At 63.9% G+C, this 22,815-nt stretch overlaps 1 protein-coding gene across 1 annotated transcript; it reads right to left on the bottom strand.

Annotated features, from left to right (window-relative positions):
• Positions 1-246: 246 nt before the first annotated feature.
• On the bottom strand, positions 247-22,519 carry ASPG (asparaginase; the record flags this gene model as incomplete). Its single annotated transcript, XM_080707237.1, has 20 exons — positions 247-345; positions 1,208-1,495; positions 1,752-1,847; positions 1,923-2,035; positions 2,248-2,467; positions 3,286-3,360; positions 3,570-3,669; positions 5,038-5,124; positions 6,750-6,913; positions 6,999-7,094; positions 8,172-8,306; positions 8,730-8,843; positions 8,968-9,150; positions 9,632-9,744; positions 12,835-12,961; positions 13,841-13,924; positions 15,159-15,284; positions 16,259-16,370; positions 16,962-17,070; positions 22,438-22,519. The coding sequence occupies 20 exons, from the start codon at positions 22,517-22,519 to the stop codon at positions 247-249; spliced, it is 2,523 nt and encodes an 840-aa protein (XP_080563363.1).
• Between the last annotated feature and the right edge of the window lie 296 nt (positions 22,520-22,815).

Genomic DNA, 22,815 nt, shown 5'->3' with positions numbered 1-22,815 from the left:
AATCCAAGGAGAGGCGCCGAGACTCCTCCGAGGCTGGGGTCTTGGCGGTGGAGAACATGCGTTGTATCTGTCTAGTCTGGAGGTCTGGGTGGGTGCAGGGGCAGGCATGGCAAGGGACAAAGACTTGCGACCAGGAAGAGGTTTGGAAATGCCCCCGACAGCCTGGCCAGGAGAGCCCACCCTCGGGTCCCCGGTTCTACGCCTGGGAGAGCAAGGCTGGGGCAGGCTCTGCTCGGCAAAGGGGCGCTAGCCCGCGTCAGAGGGCCGCTCGGAGGAGCGATAGGAGCAAGCCCCTGAGGTTTCCTCGCAGCAGGAAATACTGAGGTGTGACCAGAGGGGGACTTCCTAGCATGCAGGGTAATATGGTTACTCAACTGTGGAGTCTGATTCTAAGATAAAATTAAAAAGAAACCACGCTGGGAAAACTCAGATAGTAGCTACGGTGAAAGGGAGATGTTCTCCAGAGATAATCTCCGGACCCAGATAATTCTTAAAGGGCTGTGGGAGCCAAGGTGTGAGCGACGGGGCGTCTGCACCCCGGGGCCTAGGCCGCCTCCCACACGCGCAGCAGTGCTGAGCCTCGCTGCGCCTGAGAGCCAGCCGGGCTGGACGTGCGCAGGAGGACCAAGCCCAGCTCCGCCCTGGCCAGGGCAGGAGGGCGCCAGGCCCTCAGAGTTCCTTCAGCTGTAAAATGGGAGGGTGTCCCGGTGCCCCCCACACAGTGGCAGAATGTGAGCGCCCCAAAGTGGCCATGTCCAGGGAGCAGCTGAAGGAAAGCATGCGTCCCGGAAGCCAAGCCTGGCCTCTCCCTGCTGTCTCCCTGTGACTCTCAGAGGAGGAGCTGCTCCCCAAGGGCGCCTGCAGCTGGCAGCTTTCCCCCACTTGCCCTGGGCTGACCACGGCCAAGCTCTGCAGCCCGGGAGCGTGTGGAGGGGCCTGAGAATGGGGTTCGGGCATCCAGCCTTCATGGGGAGTTCCCCTCAGGCTGCCCAGCTTCCCTACTCTGTGGCCCCTCCGGGCGGAGGCCGAGCTGAGCCCTGCCTGACCCACTTGGGGAGAAGCCAGCCCAGCAAGGGCGCTGCATGGACAGTGGGTGGGCGGGCGTGTCCGCACCACAGGGCGCTCACCCCAGGCCCAGGGGCGTTTCCGTACAGCAGGTTGGCACCTGCTCTGGGAGGGTCCTGCCATGAGGGGTAACACGTGGCACCTGCGGCGTTTGCAACCCGAGCTCGGCAGGCCTCAGGGTGCTGAGCGCAGTGTGGCCGGGCCACAGGTCTGCCTGATCACTCAGAACAGAGGGCAGGGCGTGCTGTGGGACTCCGGGGGACTCAGCCATGGAGCCCAGGGAGGGCTGGGCGCACTGCAGGATTCTGGGGGACTTGGCCACGGGGTCCAGGGAGGGCTGGGCACGCTGGGGGGCTCCGGGGGGCTTGGCCACGGGGGTCCAGGGAGGGCAGGCGCGCTGGGGGGGCTCCGGGGGGCTTGGCCACAGGGCCTAGGGAGGGCTGGGCGTGCTGGGGGGGCTCGGCCACGGGGCCCAGGGAGGGCAGGTGCGCTGGGGGACTCCGGGGGACTCAGCCACAGGGGCCAGGGAGGGCTGGGCAGGCTGGGGGGCTCCGGGGGGCTTGGCCTCGGGGGCTCAGGGAGGGCTGGCCTCTGTGGGCGCTCATTAGTCTAACTGTCCCACCACCTCCGCCGGCCCCAATGGCCCTAGCCCACCAGTGAGGGGCCTGGTCTCCAGCGCCCCTCACCCTGCACCCCACGTGGCAGGGCTCAGCAGGGTTTGGGGCAAAGGCTTCCTGCTGCGCGCTTGTGGCTTGGTTGTGCAAGGCCTGGGCGCACAGTGTCTGGGTGAGGCGCTCAGAGGTGCCAACGGCAGTGCCAGCTGGTCTGGAATGAGGCTGAGCAGCTCCGCAGCCCACCGGGGTCCCAGTGGCCAGCTCCGGAGCTCGCGCTTTTGCCGTGACCCACGGGCCCATGTTCTCACACTCCCCGGCCAGAGGCCAGGTAGACAGAAGGACAGGCAGTGGAAATCCTGGTGACGAAAGAGGGGCCCAAGAGGGGGCAGCCCCATGCCCAGCCAGGGGGAGAGGGGCTGTGTGCGGCGGGCAGGTGGCCGCGACTCTCACTGGGGGCCTGAGCCCTGGGCAGGCCTGTCCTGCTGGACGACATTTAAAGTTTGGACCAAGAACTGACTGAAGTCCAAACCCTGGTGTCAGCCCCAAGGAGGCCTCCAACAAGACACACGGCTGCGCACCAGCCTGTGGTTGCCAGGGGTGGGGGCACCCCTGCCCTGCCTCCCCAGGCAGCTCCTCATGGGGGCCAGCGGTGCGGGCAGCACCGGGGGTGCCAAGCTTCCCGGCACCCATAGCTTCTGGGGCGCTAGCGTGCCCCCGCCCAGTGAGGACAGGTGCAGGGGTGCGGGCTGATGGGAAGCCAGGCAGCCACCCAGCAAGAAGGTGTGGACCTAGGAGCCAGTGGGCTGCGGGGGGGCGGGGGCAGGGAGGGGAGGGAAAGGAGAGGGGCAGGGCAAGTGGAGCTAGCACAGGTGCTGGGCCAGGAAGAAGAGGCCCGATGCACACGCACACACGCACACACGCACGCACGCACGCACGCGACCTTGCCAGCAGCCTCTGGAGGGCTGGCTCAGTGCCCTCCCACCCCCAGGGTGCAGCAGACACGCCCTCTGCCCCAGAGCCTGGGTTCAGCCCACACACACCCACGGGGCACCCAAGATAGACACATCGCAGGCTTGGGAACCTGGGGAGGCAGCTGTCCCCAACACAACTTTATTGCCGTTCTGTCCCAAGAGACCTCTGGGCTTTGCCCAGCCAGCAGTCCTGGAAGGCGGGTGGGCGGGCAGGCGTGGCCGTGCAGCATGCTGGGCTGGACTCAGGTTAGACGCCAGGCACGGCTTTCTGCAAATGTGAGGCCTCCTGAGAGCACGCGGAGGCAGGGATCCCCACCTCGGGTGCCATCGGGGGTCCAGGCTCTCCCAAGTGCTAGGTGATCAGGTGGGGACGGGGGCCTGGCCTTGGAAGCTGGGGAGCACGGCCCGGTGTGGGGCCCACCCAGGGTCTGGAGAGCTGGGGCCCTCAGAGGCTCCAGGAAGCCTGGCCAGAAAGTCTGAGGTGGGCCCTTGCCCCCCCCCCAGCCCTGGCTGCCCCTGCTCCCCAGGGCAGCAGCTCGGCACCGCAGACCCAGCCCCATGTCTCGCCCGGGTTCTGAGATGCACTGCCTGGTCCCAGCCAGGGGCCGGCCACGGGAGTGTCCTGAGGGACTTACAGAGCTGAGGGCAGGGGGCCTGCTCTCCAGGCTCTGCAGGAAGGCCACCACCTCCAGCTTCCCAGCTGCTTCTGCCTGTGAGGGGAACAGGTGGAGAGGCCGCCTCAGGGATGCTGCAGCCCCTGGACGACCTCAGAGAGCCCAGCCACAGTGTTCCCCATGCCTCCCACTGCCCCCTCCCCCAGTCTCCTCCCAAGAGCTCTGAGCCCAGAGGGGCCCGGGACCCATCAGGACGGCCTTCCTGGAGGAGGCAGCCTCCAGAGGGCACAGGAGGTGGCACTCACGACGTTCAGGGCGCTGCGCCCATCATAGCCTGGCTTCCCCAGGTCAGCTCCCGCCTGCCACCACGCCCGCAGGCCTTCAGTGTCCCCCCTAAGTGCCAGCCTGAGGGTAGAGAGGCCTCTGTCAGGGCTTGTCGGGCACCCATCCACCCGCCCACCCACCTGCCCACCCCGCCTGGTGCCCTGGGCGCTTGTACAAAGTCAGCCCCAAACAGCTGCCCCAGCAGTGCCCAGCCCGGGCAGAAGCTGTGGGGCCGTGGGACTGGACGGGCAGCCCGGAGTCTGGTTTCGCCCAGTAGGTGTGACTGTGACTCAGATCAAGGGCGCGCACACACCACACACATGAGCACATACACACTTGGGCACACGCCCCACGCCTGCGGAGCCTGTGCCAGCTGCACATTTCACACGAGCAGGGCGAGGAAGGGCAGACAGGCGGCACAGGGGCAGGGGAGGCAGGCGGCCCCGGACCCCAGGGCACGCACGGTGTCCACATGGGAGAGGAACATGGGTCCTCCTGCCCTTCACCCCGGCCTCCAGTCTTCCAGGGACAGTGGGGCCAAGCAGGGCCGAGCAGCAGCCCCACAGAGGTGCTGGGGAATTGTGACAGGGAAGCATGCCAGATGGCCTCGCCGCCTCCAGGACCCAGGCCCATGTCCTCCGCAGGCCCGAGCCCTGGCCAAAGCAAAACTCTCACCCCAGCCCCATGGGACTGGCTACGCCCTCAGTTTCCCCACCTCCGTGTCATGCAGCCAGGAGGCCTGGCCTGGCGCAGTCGTGGACCACGCTACCCATAAGTGTTTCCCAGGCCAAGATCAGCTTCAGCCTCCTGGATCCCACCCCAGCCTCAGGTCGTTGGCAAGCTCTCCCCTGGAACGTGGGGGACAAGGTGGGGGCCCGAGGCAGGCACTGGACCCCACTCTGAAGGCCAGGGGTCTCTGGAGCCAGGGGAGGCCTTGCCAGAGCCAAGGTATCAGACCAAGGGGGCAGAGGCTAGGGCCCCCCTGCTGAGCAGGCACCTCAGCCCCACACCCTCAGCCTGGTGTCCAGTCATCACTGCTCCGGGCCCGAGGGCTCCCGAGTCACAGGGATGCAGACCCAGGCCACTCACAACACCCCACCCCAGCTGCGCCCAGAGGTGGTCTCCTCCCTCCACCTCTCCTTGCCAGCCCTTTGCACATGCATGCACACAGGCACACACATGCACAAGGCACACATAGACACATGCACATACAGGCACACACATGCACACAGGCACCCTCACTGGTCTATACTCTCAACTGGGAATGAGTCCCCACCACATACTCCAGGACCAACACCTCTGCTGGACAGCCAGGCCGGAGGACAGCTGGGGAGTGGGCACTCCTGCCCAGCCTCAGCCCAGGCTGGCCTGCCCCTCTCAGCAGGGTGGGCTCCCTTCCTGCAGCCCTCCACCCACTCCCTGCAAGTGCAGGTGCTGGGCGGCCCTCACCTGCACAGCTCCGACCCTGCGTCCTCCAGCTCCTGGGGGGAAAGGCAGGCCCCTGCCTTCCGCAGTACATCGATGACCCCCTGATGCCTGGCGAGGGGAGAGCATGCTGAGCGGCAGCCTGGCCAGCCTGCGTGCCTCCCTCTGTGCCCTGGCCCTTCGCCCAGGCTCCTGAGAAGCCACCTCAAGGTCCCAGCTCCTCCATCTGTCCGGGGCACCGTCCCAGGACATCAGGGCGCTGCAGGATGCACCGGTTTAGAACCCATAGGTGCCAGACAGCTCCTGCACCCAAACCGCAAGCTCTGGTGGTCTCCCAGGCTCAAGCTGAGGAGAGTACCCTGAGGACAGTCCCACATGGAGCAGACAGCCCTGCTGCCCTCCAAACCCTTGTCCCACACCCCCTGGCGTAACCTCCCGACCAGGCCTGGCTGGCTCTGGGGAAACTGTGTCCCTGTGCTCAACTCTGTTCTCTAGAGTAGGGTGGCATGAGACACTGCCAGCACCAAGGACAGCAGGGTCTGCCAGCCCAGTGCTGTGGTGGGGCCCCGGGCAAGGCCACACTGCCGACCCCAGCCTTAGGGCTGGCCCGGCTGGGGCAAGGCCCACCAAGGCCAGAGTGGCCAGGCCTGCAGCTGTAGGGAGATGTGTGAACAATGCCCTGGCTCGCCCCACAAGTGTCCTGACTGCGAGAGGAGTGTGGGGCAGTGGGCTGGGAGACCCAGCCTCCTCCCCACCTCAGAGCCCCTCATGGCAGCCTGGATCCCAGTCACCTGGTGTAGCCGGGCTGGGCGGTGGCCTGGGGACCCACTGGGAGTGTTGTGACAGCCAGGGCGGGACACAGTGAGCTCATCCCAGCTCACCCACGCCCAAGGAGGCCCAGTTCAGCCCCACCAGGTGCAAGGGTCAGCCCCACATCCCGCCCTCCCCTCATGAGTGCCATGAGGCCCACCCAGGGCTGCTGGACAGGGCGGTGTCCAGGACTGGACATAGTTGTGACCGTGGCCTTGAGACTCAGGTCCAAGCGCCCCTGGGATAGACCCCCAGGAGAAGCAGCTGTAGGGACTTCAGGTGCGTCTGGAGGAGAAGGAGCCCTCCGACAGGTCTGTCCAACCCTGTCGCTAAGCCAGGGTCGCCTGTGCATCAAGGCCATCGTGGGTCCAGGTGAGAACCCTCCTGCCTGGGGCGCAGTGCCCCAGCCTGCCCCGACATGCCTGCACAGAGTTCTCACGTGTGCATACGCTGTGGCCCACGCTGCTCTGGACTCGGGGACAGGCGCCAGAGCAGCAGCGCCCAGGGCCACCCACAGGCCCCTGGAGGACTGTCCCACTGGCAAATGCCCACCCCTGTGGTCTCTCTGGAGACGAAACCGAACACTAGGCATGAGGCAGGCGGGCTCCACTCCTGCGTGGTCTTGGCTTTTCTGGGTGGGGCATGGGCCAGTGGAGACCCCTCCCCTGCAGGCCAAACCTCCCCACCTGTCATGCCTGGCTTTCTACCTGCCCAGCTTCTCCCTTTCCCCAGCCAGGCCCCACAGATGCGCCTGGAGTCCTTCCTCTGACTAAGGTGGTTCCTTTTCTAGGAATCGCACAGAGGTTCTCCTGGCCCGCCCATCTCTGCTGGAGGCCACCTCCTCGGGAGGCCTCTCTGGCCCTGTTCACACTCCACGTGGACTTTCCCGCCCTCCCCCTGGCCCAGCAGGCCCAGGATCCTCATACCCAGCCCTCACGGCCAGCAGCAGCGGGCTGAGGCCGTCCTTGCCACGAGTGTCCGCAGCTACACCTCTCTGCAGCAACATGGAGACCACCGCTGTGTGGCCCATCTGGGCGGCCACATGCAACAGGGCTTCACCATTGGAGTCCTCCAGGCTCCGGTCACTGTCCTGGGGGACATGGGGCACAGGACCTTGAGGGAGGGCCGGGCAGGGCTGGGCCGGGGCGGGGGCCGGCCAGGGCGGGCAGGCTCACCAGGTCCAGGAGCGCCTGCAGGGCCTCGAGGTCGCCGTCGCGGGCAGCGGCGAGGGTCAGGCTGGGCATCAGGGCTCCCTGCACAGCACTGGCCTCCTGGCGGGAGGATGGTGGCACCTGAGCCCCAGGCCTCACTCTGGGGTCCTCAGCACCCCCAGAGTGAAGGACAGGTGGGGCCCATGGCCCCCAGGACCCTGAGAGTCTTGCTTCCCAGGCAATGGACAGTGCGTCTCACCGCACGGGGGAGAGCAGGAACGCAGCATGGAAGGCCTGCCCGGGTCTCACCAGGAAGCCCAGAGGCTGACCTGGGCCCCACCTCCTGGGGCAAAGGTCAGGGTGCGAGGCCCCCACACAGCCGGGTCCCAGTGTGTGGGCCTGCCCCACCCTCTAAGATGGGCCCCCTCATCTGTTCCCAGGGCAGTCAGGGACAAGCTCCTAGGCCGCTACTGGAGGGGACGACAGAAGAGAGCGGCCCTCCAGGGAAGGAAAGGCCCACCTCCTCTAGCCCTAACCCCAGGACCTGGTCACCCAGGGGCCCAGCTGACCCCAGAAGTGCTCCCTGTCCCGCGGCCACAGCAGCAAGGCGCAGAGCTGCCCTTGCTCACCGTGATCGAGAGGCGTCGAGGGGCCACGTGCCCTAATAACCGGCCACACACCCCAGCCCTCCTCTGACCACCACCTACCCTCAGCCGGCAGTTCACAGCACCGGGACCTCGCCGCCAGGGGAGGGGCGGCCACAGCCGAGGCAGTGCACTGGCTGGGCACACTGCAGCGTCCCAGGGTCCTCAGCCACCCTCCCCTCCCTGGGTCTAGACACCCGGTTGTGAAGGGCCGGGAGGCTCAGAGGCTGGACCATGTCTCCAGGTGTAGGTTTGGGGCCTGGGCCCCTGGATCAGAGCCTGGGAGGCCCTGAGCAGGCCCCTCACCCCTCCATACCCCACCTTGCTCAGGTCCTCCCCGGTTCCAAGGCCCAGGGCTGAGCTGCCCTGGCAGTGGCAGCCCTATGTCCACCATTGCCACACCTATGTGCTGGAAGGTGCCCTCCAAATTCTATCCCAAGGACCCCTGTAAACCCTACCCACTTTGGACCCCCTGCCCACACCGGGCCCTGGGCCCCAGTCTCAGTGACTGGTGCACGGCCTGGGGCCCCCAGCCCCTGCTACTCTCACCTACCTTGGGTGGCACCTGGCTGCTACTCAGACAGAGGAGCCAGGCGACCTTGTGGCCCAGCGTACTGCCACACGGGGAGGACCACAGCTGGCTCACCGTGGGCAGGGTCACCTCCCCACGAAGGTCCTTGAGCAGCAGCTGCAGACAGACACAGGAGCTGCTGGGTTTGACTGGGGCAGCACCGGGAGCCCAGACCAGCTGAGAGGCACGGGGCCCCAGGGCCTGCCCAGGCCTGAACCTCCACCCTCGGGCCGCCCTCAGGCTGGGTCCCCACACGGCCGCCCTCCAAGCGCAGGTCTTCCCGGGTGGGGTGTCCAGGAATAGTCAGGGCTCAGCCTGTGCCAGACCCTGAGGCTCCCCAAGATGCGCGAGCTGGGGTGTCTGGGCAGGGTGCGGCGAGGCCGGGGTGGACCTGGCCCCAGAGCTGGCCCTTCCCTCCCGGGAGAGCTCCGCAGGCCTACCCCTTCACAATCCACACACGTGCTGGGGGCCCACTCTCCTGGAGCCTCCGGGCACGCCGACAGGAGCTGCACAGTGCAGCAGCCCCAGTGGCACACGCACCTCCTTCTGCTTGTCCAGGCTGAGATCCGGCTGGCCCAGTACGTAGCTCAGCTTGGCCAGGGCAGCCTCTGACGTCATGTCGAAGCCCGAGATGATGTCAGGGACTGTCACGGACTGGGGAAGGGACACACGGGCCAGAAAGGGCCCTTCACCACTTTGCCCCGGCCCCGCCAGGCAGCCCCTTCTTGGAGTTCCCCACACCCGCCCTCGGCCCCAGGCCTCGGCTCCCCACCCTTACCATTCCAGTGGCGTAGTTCAGGGTCACGGTGCCATAAAGGCAGCTGGTGCAGTTGACAATGATCAGGCCGCGCTCAGTCGCCTGGCGCAGCTCCTTCAGCAGGTCCGGCTTACTGGGCGCGTTCCCTGTGCCGAAGGTCTCCATGACCACGCCCTTCAGGGGGGGCTGCAGGAAGGCCCGAACCTGGGCCAGGGGAGGCGGGTGCATGGGGTGAACCTCTGCTTTCTCTCCAACTGTTGGGACCAACTAGGCTTTCCCCAACACTCACAGCATCCTGGGCCACTCCCAATCAGCCTGAGGGCTGGCGCCCCCAAGTGCCCTCAAGTGTCCACAGACAAGTGCCAATCCCAAATAAGATGAGTGGGCCCCAGAGCCTTAGTAGAGACAGCAGGGCAGACAGCAGGGCCTACCTAGCTCGGCACCTGGCCACACAGGCCGCCCTCGGCCAGCTAAGGGACCCCCACCCCATAGTTTAGGTTGTTGCTTTTTAGAAGGGCGGGGCAGAGGGAAGCCAGCAGGGCCCAAGAGAGCGCATTGCACCAGCTGGGTGGGCTAGGGGGCCTCAGGGGCAGGCTCACTCAGGCCAGCAGTGCCTGGGGAGGCCTGGGGGGTAGAGGCCTGGGGCCTCAGAGGGTGCTCTGGGCAGTGGGTGAGGCAGCCCTACCAGGGCAGCGGGAATGCCAGGGTAGATCCGCAGCAGGCCCACGTCTCGCTCCATGCAGCTGTGTACCACCAGCTTGCCCTTCCGGACGGTCCTCCGCACCAGCCCCCAGTTGACTGCGAACACAGAGATGGCCACCACTGAGCCTCAGCCCAGCCCCGCGCCTCGTGCCTTCTGAGCCTCTGCACACACGCTTGACCCTGCCTCCCGTACCGGGCAAATCCTCCCAGCCCTGGGCTCGCCTGGCCTGTGCCGGCTCTGTGGCAGGGCCTAGGGAAGGAGGTGCTCTCCATCAGGGAGAAAGACTGATGGCCAAGCACCGGAATGCAGGCGGCAGCGCTGAGATGGGACCCCTGGCCGGTCAGGGGTGGTCAGGGGGACGCACGGACAGCGGGCCTGGCCAAGCCTTGCAGGATTCCAGGCAGAGGGAATGCCCGGTGCAGAGGGAGCGAGCAAGTGACTGCAGGCTGGAGGCCGGGCCCGGGGCCAGGGCAGCGTGTCTGACAGACCGCACACCTCCTGGGCCTGCTCACCCCCAGGAGGACCCTCCATCCCATTCACCCCAAGTCCTGGGAGCCTAGCGTGTGTCCATCAGCCCCTCCCACGCTCAGGCCTGTGGAAAGCAAAGGGGAGGATGTCTGGGGTCAGCCCGGTGCTGGGTCTGGCAGCCGTGGCTCTGCTGTGCTGTGACAGGGTAAAGCCCTCCTGCTTCCTGAACCTCAGGGGCCCTTGGCACACGGCGGCACCAGCCCAATGCAGGGGGCACTGGCCACTCCCTCTGCACTGCAGGGTACCAGGGAGACCCCCAGTGCGGCCAGGGAAACTGAGGCTCTGGGATTGGGGGGCCCTGAGGTGCACAGAGGTCAGACGGTGCCAGGATGGAAAACAGGGCTGCAGGTCCCTTCTGCCCGCCCCCAGGGGGCGGGGAGCCATTGCCTGCTGAGGGAGCAGGTCCAAGTTCTCACCAGCACAGCGTGTCACCCTCATGGCAGCACAGGCCACCCTTCAATTTAGGAGCCTGCACCCTTGCCAGGCAGGCAGATAAAGGTGGGGGGGGGCGTGGTGGCGCACACTTGTAATCCCAGCATTTGGAAGGCTGAGACAGGAGGATGGCAGTTCGTGGATGGCCTCAGCTACTCAGTGAGGCCCTCTGCAACTCAGTGAGACTCTGTTTCAAAATAAAGAATAAAAAATAGGGCTGGGGGTAGCTCGGAGGTAGAATCTCCCTGGGTTCCATCCCCAGTACCACAAAAAAATAATAATAAATAAAGCAGGGAGGGGGCTACTGCCTCCCTCAAAAGTTATGGGTGTTGCAGGGCTCCTGGTGGAAGAGCTGCAGAAACAACCCCCAAGGCCTCCCCCAGGGCCTCTAGAGGTGGGGGACAGACAGGGGCGCTGGCCAGGCAGGCCACCAGCTCAGTCCCTCAGCCCATGGAGCCACACAGGGAGCCAGTGTGTGGCTGGGCCACAGTTCTCAAGGCCGGCACAGCAGGCCTAGGTGGCCCTGGCACACAAGGATGTGGGCTAGTGTGTGGGCAGCAGGGCCTGCGGCCCCAAGCTGGCGAGCACAGGGCGGGTTGGGTCCTGGAGACCCATGCCCAGCAATGTCCCCTTTGCCAGGGCCTCTGCTCCCAGGTCCCTGGCAGGCTGGGCAGGCTCAGGCACTGAGTGTCTCGGGGAGTGCAGGAAGGGTAGGGAGGAGGTGGACTCCTGGAAGGCCTCTGGCTGGGTGGCCTGTGAGCCCCAGTAGCTCTAACCTGCCCAACACTGCAGAGGGTCCACCTCCTGCCCTCCCTTCCCAGAGGGCAATGAACCAGCCAAACTCCTGAGACCAGGCATGCACGCCAGCCTCGCCCAGCCCTCCCAACCCTCCCCAAGGCCCAGCCGCCACACCCTGGGTAGATCCTGGGGCTTCTCCAGCTGCCTTCAGAACCGGCCGGGCAGCCTGACATCAGCAGGGCCGGCCGGGCGCGGGTTCCCACACACCCGCACACGCAGGAAGCCAGCTGGGAGGATCGTGGGCTGGGTGGGGCCGAGGAAGCTGCTCTGCCCCGTAGGGCGGGGCCTGAGGCTGGCAGAGGCCCTGGGATCCAGAGTGAAGGCCACTCCGCCCACGGGCAGAAGCCCCAGGCCTGAGCCTCAGATAAGTGCACCAGGCCTGGAGAGCAGCCAGCAGGCAGCGCCCACACCTCCCCGCTGCTCCTGCTCCCCCAGCCCGCGCCCCTCCAGCTCCCACCACCCCAGGACGCCTCTGACTACTCCAGCCTCGGAGCCAGTAGACTTGGCCTGCCCTGGGGGTCCTGGGCTAGACACCAGGCCTTACCCTCCCTGGACAGTGCTCAGGAAAAGCTGTGCGGTCGAGAGCCAGGACGAAGGTCCTGCAGCCCCCACCCCTGTCACCGGGGGGTTTTCTAGGAAGACCCCTGCCCAGATGGTCCAGGGCCTGTCCTCTCACTGGGAGGGTCTGCTCCTCTCTAAAGAGGGGGTAAGGGCAGCACGTGCTGCACCATCAGATCCCCAAGAACAGCCCCAGGGACTCCCTGCGCCTGACCCAGGCAGACGCGGGTGAGTGTGGGGACACTGCCCCCTCCTGGACAGCCTGGACGTGCATGGAAGAGACGGGCCACTGATTCCAGGCAAGCAGCCTGCCCTGCGCTTCCCGCCGGAGCCAGCCTGGGCCGTAAGTCAAAGCCACAGAATACCTCCAAAGTGAAGCCCAGCTCTGCTGGCGCCTGCACGGGGCAGGCAGGATCCCCAGCCTCCCCCAGACCCCTCCAAGCCTCTGCTGGCCAGGCCCCACGGCTCCCCACGGCTCCCCACGGCTCCCCACGGCTCCCTCTTTCTTCTTCTTTTTTTTTTTTTTTTTTGGTGGTACTGGGGGTAGAACCTTTGGGCTATACTCCCAGACCTATTTTTTTATATTTTATTTGGAAACAGGGTCTCACTAAGTTGCTGAGAGCCTCACTCAGTAGCTGAGGCTGGCTTCGAACCTGTGCAATCCTCCTGTCTCAGCCTCCCAAGTGCGGGGATTACTAGCGTGCACCACCACACCTGGCATGGCTCCCCCTTTCTGAGCAGCCCCATGCTTCTCCACAGCCCAGGGCAAAGCCAAGCACTGCACACTCTCCCGATTCAGGGGAACCCCTCAGAACCCCAAGCACATTCTGCCTACTGCAGGTGGCAGGCCTGCCCTCAGAGGGGCTTACCTTTGACGTCCGTGCCCACTGTGGCCAGTGGAGGCAGGTTGGGGGAGCAGAAGGCCTCGAACCTCCGAGCGTCCACCTTGGTCACTCGGTTGCCCCGAAACAGCTGATTCTGGAAGAACAGGCAGACCTGCGGGAAGGAGGGGCAGCCGCTCAGAGCCGGGCCCACCTGCCCACAGGTGCCCGGGCACAGGACACAGGAAGGGCGCCACACCCCCACGCCTTCTCACCCCCTAAACTCAGCCCACAGGCACAGGGAGCCTGGGTGCTCCCAGAGACCCCGGCCCACAGTGAGCAGGGAGGGCTGGGAAGGCTGGCAGAGACATGGGGCCTGAAAACACTGCCCTCCAGCAGCCCGGCCAGCCCTCGTACCCAGGAGCACCGCCAAGGACAGCTGGGTCCTGTCCTGGTCCTGGACCCGGGGAGGGAGGCTTCTAAGCTCTGCTGGGCACAGCCTCCTTTCATGGAAACACACACACGTGTGTGTGTGTGTGTGTGTGTGTGTGTGTGTGTGTGTGTGAAAGTGTGTGTGTGTGAAATGTGGTAGTAAACACACCAGATTATTAACACTGATGTTTCTAGGAAGTAGCACTGGGATGACTGTGTTCTGTTGATTTCCTCCGGTTTGGTACAACAATTGTTATGTTATTTGTAAGGCAAGAAAGATTTTTTTTAAAACATACTGGGGATTGAAGCCTGAGGCATTCTACCTGCAAACTTCACCTTCGACTCTATTTTATTTTTTAATTTTGAAACAGGGTCTTTCTTGCTAAGTTGCTGAGACTGTCCTGGAACCTGTGATCCTCCTGTCTTGGCCTCCCAAATACTGGAGTTACAGGTGCATGTCGCCATGCCCAGCTAAGAGCCAAATCTTTAAAGACTACTCCCACACACCTGCAGGTCCCTGAGTGCCACACCACCCCCTCTGGGCTCCTGGGGACACACCCAGGCCACACTGTCCCACCATGACCAAGGCGACCCCCGGCACACACCAGGCCAGACCAGGTACCTCGGGGATGGTGTGCTGGCCGGCCATGAGCAGAGCGCCCAGCAGGTTCTCACGGCCGTCATTCCACAGCGCGCGGATAGGCACCTGGGGGGAGGCCACAGGAGGGAGGGCTGAGGCCAGGGGAAGGCGGCTTCCCTCTCCTGCCAAGGCCCTGGGGCCTCCAGCTGAGGAGAGAGACTGGTAGGACAGGCCCAGGATGCGGAGGAGGGATGGGGAGGGAGCCCGTTTCCATGGCCACTAACAGTGGTCCTGACAGTACCAGCCTGGGCTGGTGCCTTGGCCTCCCCATCTGGCTCCCACACAGGTAGGGAGCCCAGTGGACAGGGGCCCAGCTCCTCCCAGGCCGCTCCCTGGCCCCAAGGCACAGCTGCCCTTCACTGCCTAGAAAGGAAGGCTGGGAAGGGGCTACACCCTGCAGCCCGCCTGGGGCACGGGTGGGCAAGGCTGGTTGAGCCATGGGGGGCAGGGAGAGGCCAGCTGGGGAGCCAGCACAGGGCCCCCAAGGGGGAGCCCTGGCCCAGGGCACGGCAGAAGTCCTTGGCCCTTCCCCAGCTCTGCCGCTCACAGAGCATGGCCGGGGGAAGCCCGGCCCCTTGCCTGTTTCCCCTTGGCTGCAACAGGCCCATGTGAGGGTAAGAGGCATGTGGAGACCAGAGCGTGAGCCAGCAGGGCCCATCAGCGCCCTTTGCCCTGGGGAGGCCGCATGGCATCCCTCTGCCCAGGGCTGGGTGTGGGGCAGGGTCTCACTCAGGCCTCCTGTCTCGAGGCCTCAGACCCAGCGACAGCTGCGCACAGGGGCCTTCCCTACATGGGGCCGTATACCAAGAGTCCCTTTGGTAACCAGGGAGACGGAGCTGAGGCCCCTGGAGCTCCACCCGCTTCTGCCCACAGCCACGCAGGTCCTGGCCTCTGCACAGCCCCAGCCATCCCAGCAGAGAAGGGTCCTGGGGGACTCAGACCAGACTGGCCCCACCGGCCCCCCTGGCTCGCTCTCATAATGCCACCCGCAGGCCACAGGGGCCCTGTGAGCCCCAGCAGACCCAGACGGGACACCCCACCAGCCTTGGCCAAGGTGAGAGGTCCCTCGACGGCCCTGGGGAGAGCCACAATAGGAAGGGCAGCGCCCCCCCACACCTGCTCCGTGTGAGGCCACCCTGGCCCCGGGCACTGCTGGGGATGGCCTCAGCCGCTGAACAGGAATGAGCCAGCCACACCTCTTAGAGCGTCCACCTGATTCGGCCAGCAGGGGACGGCAGGAGCCACGCCCAGAGCTGCTGACTGACTGCACTAGAAGGGGGCCTGCCTCCCCCCGGCTCACCTGGGCACCAGTGACGATGACGGGTTTCTGCAGGTTTTCCAGCATGAAGGAGAGCATCGAGGTTCCAAAGGCCATGGTGTCCGTGCCGTGGATGACCACGAAGCCCTGGTACTGCTCGTAGTTGCTCTGTGGGGGGAGCAGGCTCAGCATGGCCCAGACCCTCCCGTTCCCAGCCTCCTCCTGGGAACGGGGGCTGTGGGCAGGGTAGCCACCGCAGGAGCAAAACGACAGGGTCCTAATGCAGGGGGCTCCGGAAGGCACTACACCATTGCCCCTGAAGGCCCAGAGACCCTCTCTGGGACTGGAAGGCCCTCTCTGCCTCCGGATTCCAGGCTTAAGAGACCCTGTTTCCAAAAATAAAATAGGTCTGGGAGTGTAGCCCGAAGGTAGAAGGGCTTCCAGGAACCCTAATATCACCAAAAGAAAAAAAGAAAAAGAAAAAAGAACTGGGCCCAGAGCTGGGCGTGGGGGCGCACGCTTGTAATCCCAGCGTTGGGAGGCTGAGACAGGAGGATTGTGGTTTGTGCCTAGCCTCAGCTACTTAGTGAGGCCCTGCAACTCACTGAGACCCTGTTTCAAGGTAAAGAATAAAAATAGGGCTGGGGCTGTAGACTGTGGCTGGGTTCCATCCCTACTCTGCTTCTAGGGCAGCAGGCGGCTGTGGGGGTGATGGCCCCGTGAGAGGCGGCAGGGACACAAGTGGCCAGCACAGGACCCACTGCTGGGGGCCCGCAGGCAAGCCGGGAGGAGTTCATGGGCAGAAGTAGGGAGAGTGCCTCTTGGGTATAACAAAAGCTGGAAGCCCTCAGGCACGCCAGCACTGGGAGGGACCGGCAGTGCAGGGACGCCCTCTGGTGCTACTTCCTAGAGGCGCGCCCCAGGATGTGTCTGCCAGGGCCCCACACCAAACCCAGTTCCTCCCCCACGGAAGACTGAGCCAGGCTGGCCTGGGGATGGCAGAGAAGCCTGTGGCTGCAGCTAGGCGGTGCGCCCTCTGCTGGCCACGTGAGGCACGACTACAGTCGAGGCCTGGAGGCTCAGCACTGACAGGTGCCATCAGTCAAGCCCCCCAGCACAGCACAGCCCCCCCGCCCCCGAACCTCGATGGTCTGCGCTATGTGGATCCAATTATCAATGGTCATGTTACTGGAGTCGAGAAGGTTCTGGAACTCCAGCACCGTGTAGATGATCCTCTGGCCGGAGCTGGTGGGTCTGCAGGGAGGAAGGCCAGCTCCCGCTCTGCCCCCCACCCATCCGAAGTCCCCTGACCTGCTCTGCTCCCCGTCCCAGACCTCTGTCTCCACCCAGGGACAGCTGTTAGTGGATGAGGATGTGGGCCCGGGCAGGCCACCCCTAAGCAGTGTGCCCTCCCCACACCAGGGAGGCAGGACCAGTCTACGGGGATGGGAGTCCATGCAGGGAGGCCACCCTCAAGGAGACCCACCTCCAGCCCTAAGGACAGCAGACAGCTGGGCCAGTGCTGAGAGGCAGAAGGGAGAGGGGCCACCGAGCCCCCGGCCTCTCTAGATAGCTCCCAGCCTGGGGTGGCAGTCCCCTGAAGGCCCTACCCTGCCCCAGGGACTCAGGGGGATGGGGGGAGGGGAAGGGAAGAGGTCCAAGAGGAGGCCCAGGCCCGAGCGGAAGGTCAGTTCTAGGGCCCATGGAGTGAGCGGCATGGCAGTGCCTCCTGCCAACCTCAAGGAAGTGCTGAAGCCGAGTCTCCCGCATCTGGCAGGCGCTGGGCAGCCTCAGCCCCAGGAAGCCAGCAGTCACCCCCACCCAGGACCCGAGGAGCCCACTCACGGCAGGGCCAGGGTGTCATTGGAGAGTTTGTGGGCCTGGGCATAGTCCCTGTCATGGAACATGGGCAGCGTCTTCAGGTAGACAGCCAGGTCCTTCCCAGAGACGAGCACTGCACACAGAGTCCAGGCAGAATGGGAGTCAAGGCCGGCGGCCGAGGCCACACACCCCCCTCTTTCATGGTACCAGGCCCTGGGCCGGGGTCAGATATGGGAGGACTGGGCGCAGCTGCGTGGGGTGGGCAGCTGCGCCATCTGGACACATGACCCCTCCTTGGAGTCAGAGCACATTCTTTAGCCCAGACCTGGACAGCCAGGATCTCGGCATGCCCCTCCAGGCCCTGCCTCTGCTTACACTCCATCTCAGATGCTGCCATACTCCTGACCCAGGCAGGCCAAGGCCTGGCCCCACCAGACAGCCGCCTGAGCCCACCTGCAGTTCTGTCCCCTCCCAGAATGCCCCTGGTGCTTGCTGGCGCTGCCTCCATTCCGCCCCACCCCCACTTCTCACCCAGCAGGGCCTTCAAGGCCCAGCCCAGGCTACCACCTCTAGGAAGCTCTCCCTGAAGCCCGGGTGCTAGCACCCTTCCCACATGCTCCCTCGTCGGCCCTTGGGGTCATAGAGGGCATGGACACAACTCCAGGATCCAGCCAGGTCCCCTGTCCCAGCCCTAAGTGGGAGAGCCTGGCACCCAGCACGCACCCAAATGGATCCCTAGAAGCTGACCGAGCTCTAGTCTCAGAGTCTGGGGGCTTGTGGAGAGAGGATCAACAGGCGCCTGCCCATGCTCAGAGCCTCTTCCTCAAGGCCCCTCCAGGTGAGCTCAGAGTGTCCATCTGTCCTGATGGGAGCTAGTCTTTGGAGTCTGGTGGCCCAGGGCAGTGTCTCCTGGCTCCGCCGGGGCATGTGATCCCCAGAGCAGCCGTTTACAGAGAAGCCCAGCCTTCCTGTGGCCCATGGTCTGTAGCTGCAGACTTTCTCCCTTCAGAGAAGATACGGGGTGAGCTGAGCGGCGCCCGGTGGCACACGCTCGGAATCCCAGTACTCGGGAGGCTGAGACAGGAGGATCGCAGTTCGTGTTCAGCCTCAGCTGCTTAGTGAGGCCCTCTGCAACTTAGTGAGACCGGTTTCAAAATAAAAGAATAAAAGCAGGTCTGGGTGGCCAGGCGTGGTGGTGCATGCTTGTAATCCCAGTACTCGGGAGGCTGAGACAGGAGGATTGCAGTTCACAGACAGCCATGGCTACTTAGTGAGGCTCTTTGCTACTCAGTGAGACCCTGTTTCAAAATAAAGATTATAAAATAGAGTTGAGGGTGTAGCTTGGAGGTAGAATGCTCCTGGGTTTAATCCCCAGCACCACAAAAAAAAAAAGAGAAAAAGAAAAAGAAAAAAAAGAAGAGAAAGAAAGGCTGCAGGGAGCTTAGCCCCAGAGGACAAGGGAGGAAGAGACATGAGGCCTGTCCACTGAGGGCCCAAGAGGGAGCGGTTCAGTGTCAGAGCACCTGCCAGGGACCCCCGGCCTAAGGCCGTCCACGTGTGCCTGTGGTCAGCTGTTCCTTGGGGATATGCAGACAGTGACTGGATTTTTTTTTTTTTTTTTTTTTTTTTTTTTTTTTTTTGGTGGTACTGGGGTTCCTGGAAACCCTTCTACCTCCAGGCTACACTCCCAGACCTATTTTATATTTTACTTGGAAACAGGGTCTCTTAAGCCAGTGCAGCTGGCTTCGAACCTGCGCGATCCTCCTGTCTCCGCCTCCCAAGCGCGGGGATTATAAGCGTGCGCCACCACGCCTGGCCAGTGACTGGATTTTTTTTTACCCTAAAATGTGTAAAGTGAAAAGGCTTCTAGGAGCAGGCTAGCAGTCCAGGCCGGGGAAGTTGGGCAGGATAGGCGGGCCGGGCCCAGGGCCCAGGGCTCTGGGGGCCTTGAGCCAGCCCCAGCCCGCTCTGAGCCCTGCCCAGGGCTGCTTGACCTGGCCACTGCAGTAGTGCCCCACGGCCACCAATGATTAACTACTTTGCCCTGTGGGTCTGTCCCTGGCTTCCCTGCGGGGCCTAGAGTGGGAGTGGTGGCCGCCTGCAGCCAAGGGCCCTGGGCGCTCAGCCCTTTGCCATGTCTTCTGTGGTAGGCGGTGGGTTAGGACGCCACAGGCGTAGGTGAGGACGTCACAGAGACAGATGTTGTCCTGTAATAGCCCACGCCCAGCCCGGGCCCATATCCAAGGCCGTGGAGGAGCCCGCAGGCCTCCTGGGTCCAGCTGTAGCACCTCCTGCCAGCGGCCCTGGGGAGGCAGCCGCTGGCGGGCAGAGGGGAGGCCAGGCTCAGGGTGAGGCAGTCGAGATGCTGTGGCCAGCCTTGGGGGCGATGCCCACGGCCTCCTGCTGTGGCCCAGGCCTGGACTGCCTTCCTGCGGGTGGCCTCACAGGGTCAAGTCCAGGTCTACATATCCTAAGCTTGACTTGGTGGTTGCAGGGGACTCACTCTCCTGGGAGCAAACCCTGTTCCAGGGAGCACAAGGAATTGAGTTGAGTTCCAGGCGAGGTGGGCTCAGAGTGCTCAGGCTGAGGCTCGGGGGAGTTTAGCAAGAAAGGCAGTATGGTTAACGGTCCAAGAACTGGGTGTGAAGGCCAACGTTTATTTAGAACAACAACAAAAAAAAAAAGAGAAAGAAAGAAAGAAAGAAAGAAAGAAAGAAAGAAAGAAAGAAAGAGGAAAGGAAAGGAAAAGAAATCACTGCCGAGTACACATTAAGGAATATTATGGCTGGGCATGGTGGTAAGCATATATAATCCCAGTACTTGGGAAGCTGAGACAGGAGGATCCCAGGTTTGAGGCCAGCTTCAGCAACTTAGGGAGGCCTTCTGCACCTTAGACCCTGTTTCTAAATAAATAAATAAATAAATAAATAAATAAATAAATAAATAAATAGTAAAATAGGGCTGAGGACTTAGCTCAGCAGTCGAATGCCCTTGGGTCCAATCCCCAGTAAACATTAAAGAGTACACATATTTACCATGAACTCCAGGAGGACAGTGTTGCCCGCCGGCCCCGGGCTCCTACTGGGTGTGCCCTGTGCTCTTTGGCCCTGCGTTCTCCAGGCCTTGCCACTGATAACGTGTTTGCAGCATTTTGCCCAGAGAAGAAAGGGCGCAGGGAGAATGTGCTGGTCTCTGCTGGCTGTCCCCGCTCCCGAGCGCGGAGCCCGGCCTCCCACTGCCTTGGCAGCGTGCCCTGCCCCTGGGCCCGGTGCCCACGGTCAGCTGGCTGTAGCCCAGCCGTGGGCAGAGACACGTTGGCTGCTGTGAGCATTTCCCGGAACCAAGCGCGCCCCACGTCCCTTCCCCATCGTGTCACCCGGGTCTCCTGCCAGGCGGTGAGCCCGGCTGAAAGCGAAAGTCTGAGTTTCCTGTGGCTGACACAACCTATTCCCACAATACACCAGGAGCGGAGGAGCCCTCTCTGCCTCGGGACGAGTTTCGCTTTCATTTCCTGAGGTCAGCAGGCCTGGGGCTCGGCCAGGGCCGGCTGGCCTTGGCAGGTGGCCACACCTCTCTGGTCTTCGAGGCCACCCTGTGTCCACCTTCTCTGTGTGCGGCCACACTCCTGCCTCCCTGGGGTGCGGTCGCCTCTAGCCACTGGGAGTGAGCCCTGGGGACCTGGGCCCTGCCCCGTACACCACGTGGGCAGAGTTCTTCCCTCAGGACCTCCAGCGCAGAGCACAGCCCTGTGACACGAGCCGGCCCCTGCCACCCAGAACCAGGGTCCAGAGGGGACTGTGGAGGCCGCCAAGGGCGTGGCAGGCTGCGATGTCGCACAGGAAATGGCCCAGGCAGCAGAGGCCGCCTGGGACTGAGCCGCCGCCTGCCCGGGCTCTCATATGCTCGGTCCAGGAGGCCTCTGGGGACCCTGTTGTCCCCACCACAGTGTTGGGGTGCCCAGGCTCCCGGGAACCTCATGGCCTGTGGAGAGGAGTGAATGTGCCTGGAGGGGCTGGCCGAGCTGCCCAGCTCAGCACAGCAGCCAGGACTCCATCCCTCGCTCTGGCCCCGCCACCTTCAGGGCTTTCTCAGGACAGGCGTACACACATGCTCTTGGGGATTGAACCCAGGGGCATTCTACCTCTGAGCTACACCCCAACCCTTTTTCTTTTTGTCTGGAAACAGGGTCTCACTAGGTTGCTGAGTCTCAGTGTGTTGCTGAGGCTGGTCGTGAACCTGTGATCCTCCTGTCTCAGCCTCCCAAGTCGTGAGATGACAGGTGTGTGCCACACCGTGCCCGGTTCGCTCAATCTTGTGTGATCAGAGGAGCCATGTCCCTCCCTGCTGGGGAGTGTCCCTGGGCATTTGTCCACCTATGAGTGATTCTGTCCCAACCAGAGGCACAGAGCTGCCCCAGAGGCAGGCTCCCAGCCGTCAGGACAGGCCCACCTCTGGTGACCAAGCCCCTCCGGACAGTCTTTGGAGCCTGGTGGCCCAGGTCTGCATCCTGAGGCACGGCGGGGTCCAGAGACATGCGAGCACTGACCTTTGTTGAAGCAGGTAAAGCCTGCGGGTTCTTACAGAAGACTGCGGTGCAGCCCCTAGAGCTGCCGAGACAGCAACAGAGCGTCCGAGTTGCTGCATGGTGCAGAGGGGTGGGCGGGGGACGGTGGCCCAGGAGAGGTGGCGCTCAGGTGTGTGGGTTAAAGGCCACCAGTGGACAGCAGGGGCCCGGACTGGGAGGTCAGAGCTCATGGGTGTCAGAGGGAAGCTGGGTGTTCAGAAGCAGAAGATGGTGGTGGTGGCACACACCTGTAATCCCAGTACTTGGGAGGCTAAGACAGGAGGATCGCAGGTTCAAGGACAGCCTCAGTAACGTGTGGAGACTCTCAGAGACCCGGTGAGACCCTTTTCACACTCAAAAGGGCTGGGGGAGAGCTCAGAGGTAGAACGCCCCTGGGCTCAACCCCCGGAACCACAGAGAAAGCACCAGAAGCAACAGAGGAAGAGGAAGCCAGGAGCACAGTGGCATACGCCTATGATTCTAGTATGTGGGAGGCTGAGACAGGAGAATCTCAGGTCTGCAGCCAGCCTTAGCAGTTTAGCCAAACTCTCAGCAACTTAGGGGGACCCTGTTTTAAACTAAAAAAATAAAGTAGGGCTGGGAGCATAGCTCAGAGGTAGAACACCCTGAGTTCCATCCTCAGTACTGCAATAAAAGCCAGGGGAGCGCGTGGGGAGAAGACAAGGAAGGCTCCAGGCAGCACCAGCTCCTTGGGGACAGCTGAGCAGGGCCCCAAGGGCTGGGCGGGGCTCCAGGCAGGGAGGCGGGCCCTGCCCTCAGGTAGGGAGCCCACAGGCTGATGGGAGCAGCCCGGGAGGACTGCGGTTCCCGCCCCCCTTTGGAGGCAACGACCCCTTCGTCTGGCCATTGCAGGCAGCGCTGCAGGCGGCCGTCTACTCCCACCGTGACGCCCGTGGAGCACAGTGCAGGACTCACCGCTGTCTTCCAGCTGCATGCCGAGGGTGCCACCGGTGTAGATGGTCAGCAGCCGCCGCTCGGGGTCGGTCGCACCTGCCATGCTGGGGCTGCAGTTACCTCGGGGCCTGCGGAAGACGTAGCTGTGGCTGGTGGCCGCGGGTCACTGCCCGGGCGCTGGGCGGGGGTTTAAGGCTGCTCGCAGGGCAGGGCGGGGTGGGGTGGGGTGGGCGGGGCAAGGCAGGCGGGGCCAGTGCCTGTCCTGGGTGCGAGGCAGGCGGCCACCCTGCCATGCAGGGGAGGAGCCGGCCACCCTGCCATGCAGGGGAGGAGCCTTGCGGGTGGACGGGCGGGGCCCACGCAGCTGGGCCTGGGTGCAGGGTCACGGGGCTCAGACCC

The sequence above is a fragment of the Muscardinus avellanarius genome, assembly GCF_963383645.1.
Source record: "Muscardinus avellanarius genome assembly, chromosome: 12".
NCBI classification, from domain to species: Eukaryota; Metazoa; Chordata; class Mammalia; order Rodentia; family Gliridae; genus Muscardinus; species Muscardinus avellanarius.
This window is presented reverse-complemented; position numbering and strand designations above follow the sequence as displayed.